Source organism: Pagrus major, chromosome 11 (assembly GCF_040436345.1).
Source record: "Pagrus major chromosome 11, Pma_NU_1.0".
Taxonomy (NCBI): domain Eukaryota; kingdom Metazoa; phylum Chordata; class Actinopteri; order Spariformes; family Sparidae; genus Pagrus; species Pagrus major.
In genome coordinates, this window is record NC_133225.1 from 2,206,796 (window position 1) to 2,219,041 (window position 12,246).

The window sequence follows — 12,246 nt, forward strand, 5'->3', positions numbered from 1 at the left end:
TTTCTGTCTGATCCTGCAGAACACGTTCAGTCGTAAAGAAAGGTGATGTCCAGGACTTTTTCATACATCTACAATGCAATCTATGTTACACCTTTTGTCAGTAGGGTCTGAACTATTCTTTACAGGGGAATCTGTACTCTATATGAATCAATGAATAAATGGAAAAACACCATCTTTGGCTCATCTTTGCGTGCTCTGTGTGTGTTGGTTTTGTGTACTGACCAGTCCGGTGAGGGACGGAGCCGACTGTCCCAAGGCCTGGCTCCTCATACGGACCAGGTTGTTCACCTCCCCTCCTCCTGCAGACATTCCTCCTGTGGCCCCGAGTCCTCCGAATCCTCCAGAGGGCCCCTGCCAGGCCAGCTGACTCACCCCGGCGTGCAGACTGCTGGACAGAGGCAGCAGCTGCTTACCTGTGAGGAGGAGAGGAGACAGAGATAGACTGACCTCAAACCAAACCAACTGGCTCATCAGTCACCCTGTTCTGTTCACACTGGACCTGAATCCACTGAGGAGCGTTCTGTGCTGTGATTCATAGTGCGGACCTGATTAAGATATTAATGTTCTCCACCCTGAGTAACTGGATGAGATTCAAACTGGCTTAAAGTCAATCACAGCGCACATTAATCATGACCACTGCAGCTGTCAATGTCCTAATCTCAGAAGACAAAGGAAACACAGAGAACAAACCAGCCTTTGTGAAAAACAAATAGAAATGTCTGAGCTGCTGTTTGACGTGAGATTGAGGGCTCGGCGTTAACGCTCGCCCCGGGCACATAAACTCTGTCGTCCGATCGGGCAAGTGAAAAAAATAAATGTGATGCCTGATGCAACGTTAGGACAAGCCCTGGGATTAAAATCATCACATGACCTCTGCTTGGTGAAATGTGGCAGTTCATCTGCGGTTGACTTGTCACTTTACAGATTACAGACATGGCAGATTGGCACAGGATTAGGGACACAAGCGATCACGAATGCCAGGATGACCTCAGGTAACACCGGGCCAACTAACATCTCAGGCCATATAACATTTTAAACACCAGCGTATTCACTTGAAGATGAAAACCGAGAGCTTTTGACAGAGCCATGTGTATGTGTATATGTGTGTTACCGGTCATGGCCATGCTGCTGCGTCGGGCCCAGTTTTCATCCTGACTCAGCTGTCGGTGCAGTTTGGACTTGGTGGCAGCGGTGGCTGCAGGCGACAGGTCGGGGTTACTCAGCTTCCTGAAGAGGAGAGGAGGAGGAGCCGCAAACTCCTTCTGAAACGGCAAGAAGAGAAAAGAACAAGAGATCGTTAGACTTTGAGTCGGGTCCAGCTGCTCGTTCTGTTAACAAATGATCCCTCATCAAGGTCACTGACTGACACACAGACAACAGACTTTCTCTCTGTCACAATGAGTCAGATAGCTGGGAGAAGGTCGGAGATGTTCAGGTGAGCTGATAAGACTTCCTCCACACATGTTTTCATCCTGCACAGCCATAAGGGGGGGAGGTTGTGGGTTGGGTATTGAAAACAGATTCCAGATTCCAACGATTTTTTCGGACGGGTCACTAAACTACTCGACTACACCCAGAGATTCTGTCCAAGAAAACTATAAACTGAATCTGCAGCAAGGGTCAACTGTGGTGGAGTCCAACAACAACAACTTTCTTAATCTACTTTTAATGTAAAAATTTAAATGAAACCTTCTTGCTACGGTCTAATTTTCAGGATTTTATTAATTTTTCATATGCTGATGACACATTTTTGCCTATTCTACTCTCACATGCCGACATTTTTTAACAAACCTCAGGAACTGAACACATCACCAATCAGAGTCAAGATAACTATAAAACAGTTCAAACTAAATTATGTCACCTATTAACAAATACAAACAAAAGCACAGAGTGAAATGCAGTGCTATCTGACTCTAAAACCACAGATTGTGCGAGCATAGTGAGACACGTGAAAACCTGGCTACCTGCAGAGCAAAGACTGCTGTCGCTGCACCCTGTGTGACCCTCAAACTGAGCTAGACTTCCTCACCGAGTGTGACAAATATAAACTTGTCAGAGACACATGTAAATATTTAATAACAAAAGGTTTTCTTAATCTGTTAGATGAAGAAAAACCACCAGTCCTACTAGGAGAGGACTCATAGAGCTGAAAGCTAATTTTGGGGTTTTGTCTTGTAATATGTTTCTTTTATATAATATGTTCATTTGCTGTAGTATGTTCGTCTGTTATAGTTTTCTAACAAATATTTAGCTTTTCAATGTCTAAACATTTGCTTTGGCAATATGTTAAGCGTTATTATCATGCCAAAATGTAACTGAACTGATAAAATACAAAAAAGAAAACACCCTCCTAAAACTGTATATAATAAGGTATGCTTTATCTCCTGAACCTGGTTTTAAGGAGAAACCAGATAATGAGAGGAGCAGCAGTCAGACAGTGTGGGGTCTCTGTGAGACAGCGGGCTGAGAGCCAAAATAAAGTCATAAAACACAACGCTAACCACTCGCTGACACCACATCTCCCTCTCGCATGGCCGCAACACACACACACACACACACACGCACACACGTCTGAACAGAAACCCACACATAAACACACCTGTTTTCCTCAGGAGCAGTTAACAGTGTGAGAGGCTCTCTGTCATTAACCGACACTTTGAGCCGTGCAAAAACCTTCGTCGGCACGCAGCTGCAGGCCGAGCAGAGAGTCGGGTTTATAATTCAGTTAGTCAGAGAAACAAAGTTAAAGTTCCTCTGGACTTCCTCAATATCCCCGAGCTTTGGAAACATCTGCTGTTGCCTTGGAAACAAAGCCTGCCTGGGCTCATATCCTCTCTCTCGCCGGTGGACCAGCCCTTGACGAGACTTTTCCAGAAACATCTGGACGACCCATGTTAAAACACACAAACACACACACACACATATAAAAGCTCTTTAGTGATAGCTTCCGTTGCTCTCCTGAAAAGACCTGAACTGACCGCTCTTCTCAAAATGACTAAAACACATTGAAACACACCCAAACAGACACACACTCATGTGCAACCTGTATCCAGTAACTCATCCTGAAGCAAATGATGTGACCAGTGAACTGCAGACTTTTACATCACATTGACATATAAAACCTTAAAAAAAAAAAATCTGAATCACGGGGCTGCAGTTATCTTTTAACCAGCCTTTTATATTCATGATTAATTGTGTGGTTGACATTATTTTGTCCACACAACAGTGCAAAACCTTAAGACTCATCAATTTCTGTCATAAATGACAAAGACAAGCAGCAAATTCTCACATTTTTGCTTGAAAAATGACTGAAAGGATTACTCGATTATTAAAAACGTCTTTCAACTGATTAAACGATTAATTGACGAAAAGGAAAAAATGTCTTTTCCTGTGCTGCTGTTGTCAAATTCAGGCTTCCTCTAAAAATCCCCACCCTCATCTCATTTACCAGAGCAGAGAAGACATCTCCACCGGTCCAACGTCACACTGATGTTGTGTATTACTGCGTTAATCTTTATTGACAGCTTGAGATGCTACAGCCGAGTGTGTGCAGCTAATGATGGTGCAGCATGTCTCCGGGGGGGTGAAGCTCAGCGTGGTTGGTAACATGCTGAGCGCTGCAGCACACTGAATACATTTGAATCCATTGTTAAAGCCTGTCAGTCTGCTGCAGCTCCGTCTTTAACCAGCAGGGGGCAGACAAGACAGGAACCTACTGAATCTGCTGATCTGAAAATGAAGAGTGTGTATGTGTGTATGTGTGTATGCGTGTGTCTGTGATGTGTCCCAGCTGTCACCACAGACACACACACACACACACACACACTGTCAGCTTTACAAGACTTTTCTAAGCGCTGACACTGAAGTAAACACTCCTCCATTACATTTCAAACCCTGCTCATGCTGCTCAACAAATCCACATGCAAACATCTCCCAGGTCTACAAAAGCAGAGAAGACAGACACACATTTACAACGCATATCTTGTGTGTGTGTGTGTGTGTGTGTGTGTGTGTGTGTGTGTGTGTGTGTGTTCAGCTCCACCAGAGGAAGAGAGAGTGAACACACCCACCTGTGTGACAGATGGTTCTGAGATATAAACTCTACAAACACTCCACACAACTGATAACAGCTGATGCACACTGCGGTAAAACATCTACCTGGATGTTCAGGCTAATCCACTGAAGGGGCACCAATCAAGATCATTTGTAATGATTCATTATCGGTAAATAAGTCTTGATCCTTTTAATCTTCTTCTTTGTTTATTGTGACCTACAGCGCCCCAGATAACCAGCTCCATTGAAACACTGACGCTGTTTCGTAACAATATGTGACAATAGAGTGATTCTGGACTTTAGGGAAAAGACAGTGGAGTAAAAAGGTTGGATCCTCCACTGAGTTCACCTTCACTCACAGATTAACTGCTTGGTGAGCTGCTGCCTTCGAGCGTTCAATATTAAGTAACCATGCTGACTAACTTTTAACATCTCTAAGACCTTGTGGTTTTGTTCAGCGTCATGTCTGCCTGATATTGTTGACTTGCTCAGTGTTGATTTCATCATCTTTCCTTGATTGTTGTGCTTCCATCGTGGGTGAGTAGGCTACGTAGTTAAATGGTTTTCTTTTTAATCTATTTCAGTTGTACTTATTGTTGATATTTCAGACTTTGTTGTCTGGACAGGGCGGTTTACTTTGACAGGATGCTCTTTTCCATTCCTGTGTCTGACTTCCTGCCTGGCTCGAGCCGCTCTATGCAGTTTGATGCTGCTTCTGTCCGCCCCCGTCAAAAATCGACGTCCCAGAGACGGAAAATTGCATCTGGAGCGGTTCAGAAACGCGCTGTGGTGCGGTTAGTGGAACCACGAGCATCGTCTACAACGGCTGCGATCAGCTACAGCAGCCGTTGTAGCAACTGTTATTCTGCCTGTCAAGATTTGCATTGTAGCACAGCCTTGACTGGAAATGATTGCTTATTTTCTCAGTAAAGCATCAGAAAACAATGAAAAACACTCAATAAAATGTCTCCAGAGTTTAAGGTACCTGTGTCTTGTCTTGTCTGACAAACAGACTAAAAAACAGAAATATCAAATGTACTTTCATGTAACACAAGAGCATTTAATTCTCACATTTCAGAGGCTTGAAGGGCGACATTTTTGGGGCATTTTGCTCTTGAAAGATGACTTAAAATCAGGTGCCATCTGTTGATCTACTAATCAATATTTTTTTAATGAATAATATCTGTAGCTCTACGCAGCAGTGACAGCTTTGCCTCAACTCATTTTTAAAACCTTGATTTCACACTGAAGTATATGAAAGCAGCTTTTCATTTTAAGCTTGCTGACAGAAGCTGATTAACGTGAACTTTGTGAGCTGGTTGGATATTCATATCCATCTCTGGCTCACATCGTAATGATTCCCACAGCCTGAGATGAAAATGAGAACCCTGTGAAACTATCATAACCTGTTACTGCAGTGTCATTATGAATTGCGGTCGTGACAACACGCTCTTTCCACACCCTGTGTAGATGATACAAAGTGTAACAGTGTAGTGCAACGTTACATCACAGCTTCATGTGGTCACAAGCAACGCTGACAACACCCTGCTGTGATTCTGTGTGTGGCCACAGGTCCAACAGGTCAGTACAGCTCGGCTTCCTTCTTTTAATAAGCACTGGATGGAAAGTGCAGCTTACTGTGTAGCCTTTACTGACACACCTACTGTACACAATTACAAATAGGACGAACACATATTGACTACACACCGGTCTCACTCAAAGTCAAGACTGCTGTAATTCAAATCAGATCATTGAACTAATAAAACAGACCAGACTGCTTTAAAGGAACAGTTCACCCAAAGCTGAAAATCCAGTCATTTTCTCCTCCCCCCCACGCTGATGGAAAGTCAGGGGAGGTTTTGTAGCCCACAACATTTCTGGAGAGTCACAGGAAAGCGGCGCTGCAGCATTCTCCCAAACAACTGAAGTAGCTGGATACTTGTTTTCAAACGGAAAAAACAACTTTAAAAAAGTAAACAAAGTTAAATTGGTTTCATACAGCTCGTGATCCATGTGTACAGAAGTCCTGAGATCCCAAAGTGTTGTTAATCACTCCCTTGATGTGCGTTCGAGCAAGCTGCACCCAACTTTTAGCTTAGCGGCTACAGAAAGCTTAAAAAGGGGTGTAAATAACACCTTTTCAAATCAATTTAGGATCTCAGGGCTTCTGGAGACTTTATGTACTGTATGGAGCCATTTTATTCTTCTTTTACATTTCAAAACAAGTCTCCAGCTACTTCGGTTGTTTAGGAGAATGCTGTAATGCTGTTTTGCTGTGAAGCTCCAGAAATGCTTTGTCTTTTATCTTTCCATCTGTGTGGTGGTGAGGAGGTAATGACTCAATTTTCATTTTTGGTTGAACTGCTTCTTTAAAGACCAAAAAAAGAAAGTGAACAACAGCGTTTAAAAGAACATCTGGAGTGAAATAATCCAGCAGCTTTTTAACTGAACCAGATGATAATGGTCTCTCAGGTGAGCCCTCAACAAAGCGCTCAGCAGGGAGTAATAGCAAATCAGTTTATGATCCAACTCCCCTCGAAAAAAAGAGATTATGTAAAGGATTTGTTACAGTGACATACATCGATGAGCCAAAACGTGCCAAAATATTCGACTAATGGATAGACTGTGATGTAAACATACGATGTATATGTTCTGTTCTCTGACACAAAGGGAAGTAAAACCAGGATTTCATCATCTTCTTCTTTTCATTTCCTTCTCTCTCCCAGCTTCCCTCTGGACTCGTGTTCCTGCTGAATCACATTTGGGCTGACATTCATCTTTTGTCACATCCCACAGAGAGCCGCGTCGCGCTTTAATGTAACATGCATCTACGATCTATCACATCTGTCACCTCGTCGGGCTGAAACCGAGCTCCCAGCTGGGCTTAGTGCTTGAGCGTCTCTCCCACAAAAACACAGAGATGATGCAGTTAATGGACGCAGGTCTCACGAGTGGCTGAAGTTGAAGTTCTACCACCGACGGTACAGACAGACAGACAGGTAGTGGACAGACAGTTGTGCTCGTCAGCACAGCAGCTCAGCCGTACTCTGGTACTTTGACTGCAGCTCAGGCCCACACAGCTAAAAAAAAAGAGGCTCAATCAATCTTGTGTATTGTTTTTCTGGCAGCAGAAGAGGCCAAGCGATCCAGAATGTGATTTAAAAACTCTCTTGGCTCCACAGCGTGTTGACTGATGATTCAATGAGCTGGCGGCTGAAGAAGTGCTGCAAAATTACCTCATTGGCTTGCGAGTGAATTTTAATGCAGCGGAAGCGAAAAGCACAGGGAGGTAGATGGGGAGACATTACACAGCAGAGTGCATCACGTGGAATGAAGGATGACACAGTCTGTTTGTTGTTTTTGTGAGCAAACAGCCACATGGGCCGTTGTTTTGTATTTCACAGCATCTCGGTGTGTGGCTGTGGAGGCTGACCACCAGCGAAGACGAGAGTTGCCTCAGCAGCAGAACAGACCACAGTGGAAAACACATTTTAACATTCAGCAATTTATAGCATTTTTCTCTTCAGTTTTGGTCACTGCAAACATTTTTTAAGCTGTCGTTGCAAATAGAGGAATCTGTTATCGGTTTAACGACTTCTACTGCTCTGTAAATACCAAACTTGATGAGCCTTAGAAGTGCAAAGTACCTGGACTGATCGTCACTGTGTCGAAGCTTTTAAATAAACGTGGATCTTATTTTTTTTAAGTTTTGCTGATATTTCTAAGGGTTATAAAAACTTTGCACTCACCAAGTACGTTTCTGAGATCTAGGAACATTGCAACGTCGCTAAAATGAAGTTTGACGAGGTGGAAACATTCGGGCAGTCAGACGATCTGACAGGCTGTAAACAAGCGTCCAGTTCAGCCATAAATATTTGGAAGAGGCAACGAGACAGAAAATTATTCCAAAAACTGCCCGTTAGTATTTACAAACTTTGCACAACTGTGATCTCTGTGCTGTTGTTTGCTCACACTTCAGGTGCTCACTTTCAGTTTGACTTTACTTTGATTTACCTTCAGCATATGCTCAGAAAATATTTGGAGGCTTGCACTTTTCTTTAAACAAGTAAACACAGCAAACAAATATTTTCTTTTTTACAGACCTTTGTGATCTAAAGCAGCCAAATTCACATTGTCCTTTCTGTTTGTCTTCAGGGTTTAATTTCATATGAAGTGATTAGTGACTCCCAGGAGATGACTGGATTGGACAGTTTATGTTGTCTATGTGTCAAATGTAATTTGCATGTTGGTGACAGCAGCTTCTCCTTTGGGAATCACCATAAATGTTTCCTTCGGGCCTCTTCAGCTGTGTCTAATGTGTGAACTGTCTCCGTGTCAGCACACTAAAGGAACATTACGTACTTCTAACACTGTTTACCTCAGACTGTCTCAACTGTACGCTACAGAATAACATACCATACAAATGATCTCTACAGTAGAGGTCTGTAGAGATCCCTGTCGATGTCTGCCTGGTTCTGATGCTGTTTGGCCTCCAGCTACTGAGCTGGTTGGTGTTTGCTGTCAGTGCACTGACAAGCAGACGGTACATTCACAGTACAGCCTGTACTTAAAGCTTCACCACTCAGCCCCTCAACGTTTAGAGGCAAAGGGCTCCATCTTACGCTCCAGCGCAGCACAAGTGTCATTGCTAGTTTCAGACTGAGTCAGGAATTTTTAACAATCAATGAAGTTTATCTGCTGTTCCTCGTGCAAATGTGGATGTTACCGTTCAGATACTCATATCGTTTCTCCTGCTGGAGGATCGCTGCAGGTAATGTCATTAATAATGTCCTCATTAAGGACGTATTTCTCCCCTCATCCCACCCGGACCACCACTCGCAGCAGCGCTTCTCCTCACATTCCTTTCCCTAAGCAAAGACGAGTGCCCCTGGTTAATGTGTGTCAGGTTTGCGCTATACACCGTCTAAATAGGGCCCAAAGAGCTGAAACTGCCTGAGCAGACAATCATGTGTTAGTGCAGACGTGATCTGAATATTCATTAACAGCATTTATCAATTTTGATGTGTGTGATGTGACTAAACTAATTTACTTACCAATAGTTTTTTTATGCCATGTATATATGTACTTTTCCTAACCCTTACCCTTTTAAATTTTTTATATATTTCTAAATAGTTTTAGATAACACAGGTAGCACTTTTGCAGACTGCACATCGGGTATTTTATTATATATTCAGATGTACTTTTATACCTTTTTTGGGGGGTTAATTCAGAACGAGGAAGTTTTCTATACCATCCAAGGAGGAAGAAGCTCGAAAAAATTACATTTTGTCCAGACACAAGCAGTCGTCAAAGAACTCAAAAACTGGCAACGTTATGATCAAAAGATCAAATGTAAAGCTTTGAACACTTGACACCTATAATTATTCTGTGCAATGGACACATTTTTTGGGTAATTTTCTGCCGGTACCAGAAAGTTTTGAAATTGTGACACGCAGCCTTGGAAAGAAATGTTTAAGGAAAGTCTGAAATGACGAGACTGAAGCAGAAACAAGTCTGAACTCGACCCTTGAGTTTGGAGTTGTACAGATTAACAGTCGGCCTCGTGTTGCCTGGTGAACCGAAGGATCTCAGGCTGTTACATCATAAGATTGATCACATGTGTGTCTGAGCAGGATTACATTGCATCATAGGTGCTTCCTGTCTGTTAGTGGGGGAACAGGCTGGAGCGCTGCGTCACAGCTCGGCGTGAGTGTGTTTGAATATATGGCCGGTAATCAGAGCTGATACAAGTGCTGATGTGTTCCAGCTGTGTTCAAGCTGGAACAAGGTACTCGGGGGGAAATTTAAGGAAAGGAAGCAGAAAAGTAGTGTGAGTGACTGATGTGAATGATGGAGGGAGATTCGGGGAATGTAGGGAGGAGTATGAAGTGTGCCAGGAGAAATTCTGTCTATCTTCAGCTGTGGTTTGTGGAAAAGTGCTTGTCCACACGCGAAAGAAAGAATTCTGAAAACAAAAGTCCAGAAAACAATCCACAATCCCCCCGAATGACAGCAGAGAGAGCAACATGATTTAATGAGCTTAAATCAAAAGACTCAGTGGTAAAAAATCTCATTCATGTCCTGACGTGAAACAGAGCTGTGAGGAATGTTATTGTGATTTTTTGTGTTTCCATAAAACAACCACAGGTCAGAACCGAGTCCATGCAGAGAAGGCTCCTAAAATACACGCTGCATTGCTAACGCGATGCCGAGCGTGTCTGCTCCAACATAAGCAGCCATTTCTTTTTAATGACTCTTTAAGTGGACTAAATGTTCCTTCAAATTCCTTCGAAAACATATAAATGATCTTCGCACTCACACCGCTTCCTCCCGCTGCTCCCTGTTCCACAATAAAACACGTCCCAGGTTTCAGATGATAGATGGATGATTCTTTCTTTCAGTAGTGATTTGGATCTGAAACAAGGGCTGGAGGCAAAGTTATGGTTTCAGTGTTCGTGTTGTTCCCGGTGAGATCAGTATCTTTGCAGAGGAACAGCGTGTTATGGTTAATCAGTAACAGCACAGCATCCCCTCTGCCTCTCAGCGCTGTCGTTAATAGCAACCGCACAGACACAGTAACGGCCGACACATTACAGCCTCTGAACCCACCGCAGGTTCACTTTTTGGACAGAAGTGCAGACCTTGAAGCAAAGAAAACAACTTCACCGCAAAGACCCTGCACTCCGTGGGTGACGTCCACACCTCAACAGAGCATGAACTGACTTTTCCTCACAGGTCAGTCAGACAGTGAGAGAGGTGAAGACAGTGGCGTCTTTCATTGGACGCAGTGTTCAGTCCAGCCCAATAATGTATCAGCAGACTGCGAACTAGAGAGGTCAGGAGCTCCATCAGGAACAACTTCCCTGGTTTTTCTATCTGTGTGTGGAAAATATAACTAAATTTCACACCTGACCGAGGCAGAAAAGTCGTGATATTAAAAAAAGAGAGCTGCGAGAGAGAGATGCAATTAAGATTCTTATTTTTTTTCCAAATAGAGCTTGACGATGCAGTTCCTCCATCCTTTAACTGCAGAAAAACAACTCTGGGCCTAATTAAAATCAAGGTTAGGTTTAGCACTGTTTAATTAGGGGCTCACCTAATTAAAGTTCTCTGATAAGGCTGCTGTGTTAGCGCTTTCATTACGTATATTGAGGAAAAACATCCAAAATGGAGCCTTGAAGATATCTCTGAAGTTTCAAGGCTGCTGCTCTGAGGCTGACGAAAATCTTCCAAAGAATTATCTGGATTTTGCTTTGTTGCTGGGTTTTTAATCACATACTTCAAGGTACAGACTAGATTTATAATCTTAGTCGAGCCAAAATCACACAATATCAGGCCTAAAAATATAACCCGATCCCTAAACCCTGAAAACTGCTTTCTACTAACTGTAATGAGCCATGTCAGACCACAGTGAAGACAGCAGCAATTTGTCAGCAGGATTTTCTAAAACCATGCTGTGTTTCTTTTTCTGTATTTTCAGATGCTTTACTACAGCTGATATTCTGTCTCTATCTGTGTTCTGCAGCTGTCAGAGCAAAGATCACGTCATGGCAGGTAGCAAGGTCATCTTTACACTGTATAACCCTACAGTTAAAGGCAGCGTGTCATCAGGAATAAACCCGGCTGCGAAGTACTAAACCACCTCCAAGCATCGACTCAACAGCAACGAATTGACCTCTGGCCTCTCTGAGAAACTGCCCACTGTCCACCAGCTACAGGTACAACTACAGCTACATTAAATAGCCGCTAGTGAAAATGTTAGTGCAGATACGCCCACATTGAGGGCAAGGCGAGCCGAGATAAGAGCGTCTGAGGAGACTCCACCGCTGGGTCATCATGAGGTCACGACTGCCCTCCCAAACACAGATCAGGGCCGGAGGGTGAGGTCAGAAAGAAGAAGAAAAAGAGCCATCTCAGTCAAAGTAAGAAAAAATACTTTTTGTCATTTTTGGCTGCAAAATGCCAACCTCAAACTTTCCATATCCACATGTAGAGTTGTCCTCCACACCATGCTGTGCTGGCTGCACCACAGCCCACATGTTTGTGTCCTCCATCAGTGCTTCCATCAAGGCTGTGGCAGAACGAGAGCGCTGTAAAGGTCAACACACGCTGCTCTCTGCCAGTTAACTGGTGTCCACCACATCGGTTCTGTTGATTTTCCACTGTGCCACTGCAGGATTTGTGGCTTTTAAT

At 43.4% G+C, this 12,246-nt stretch overlaps 1 protein-coding gene across 2 annotated transcripts in view; it reads right to left on the reverse strand.

The window, feature by feature from the left end:
- Window positions 1-12,246, reverse strand: part of mast2 (microtubule associated serine/threonine kinase 2) — a 170,336-nt gene that overhangs the window by 132,737 nt on the left and 25,353 nt on the right. For both annotated transcript variants that reach the window (XM_073476039.1, XM_073476038.1), the window contains exons 2-3: window positions 1,112-1,262; window positions 223-413 (exon numbers count right to left, since the gene is read on the reverse strand). In XM_073476039.1, the coding sequence (XP_073332140.1) occupies window positions 223-413; window positions 1,112-1,262 (342 nt within the window). The remainder of the gene's footprint in view (window positions 1-222; window positions 414-1,111; window positions 1,263-12,246) is intronic.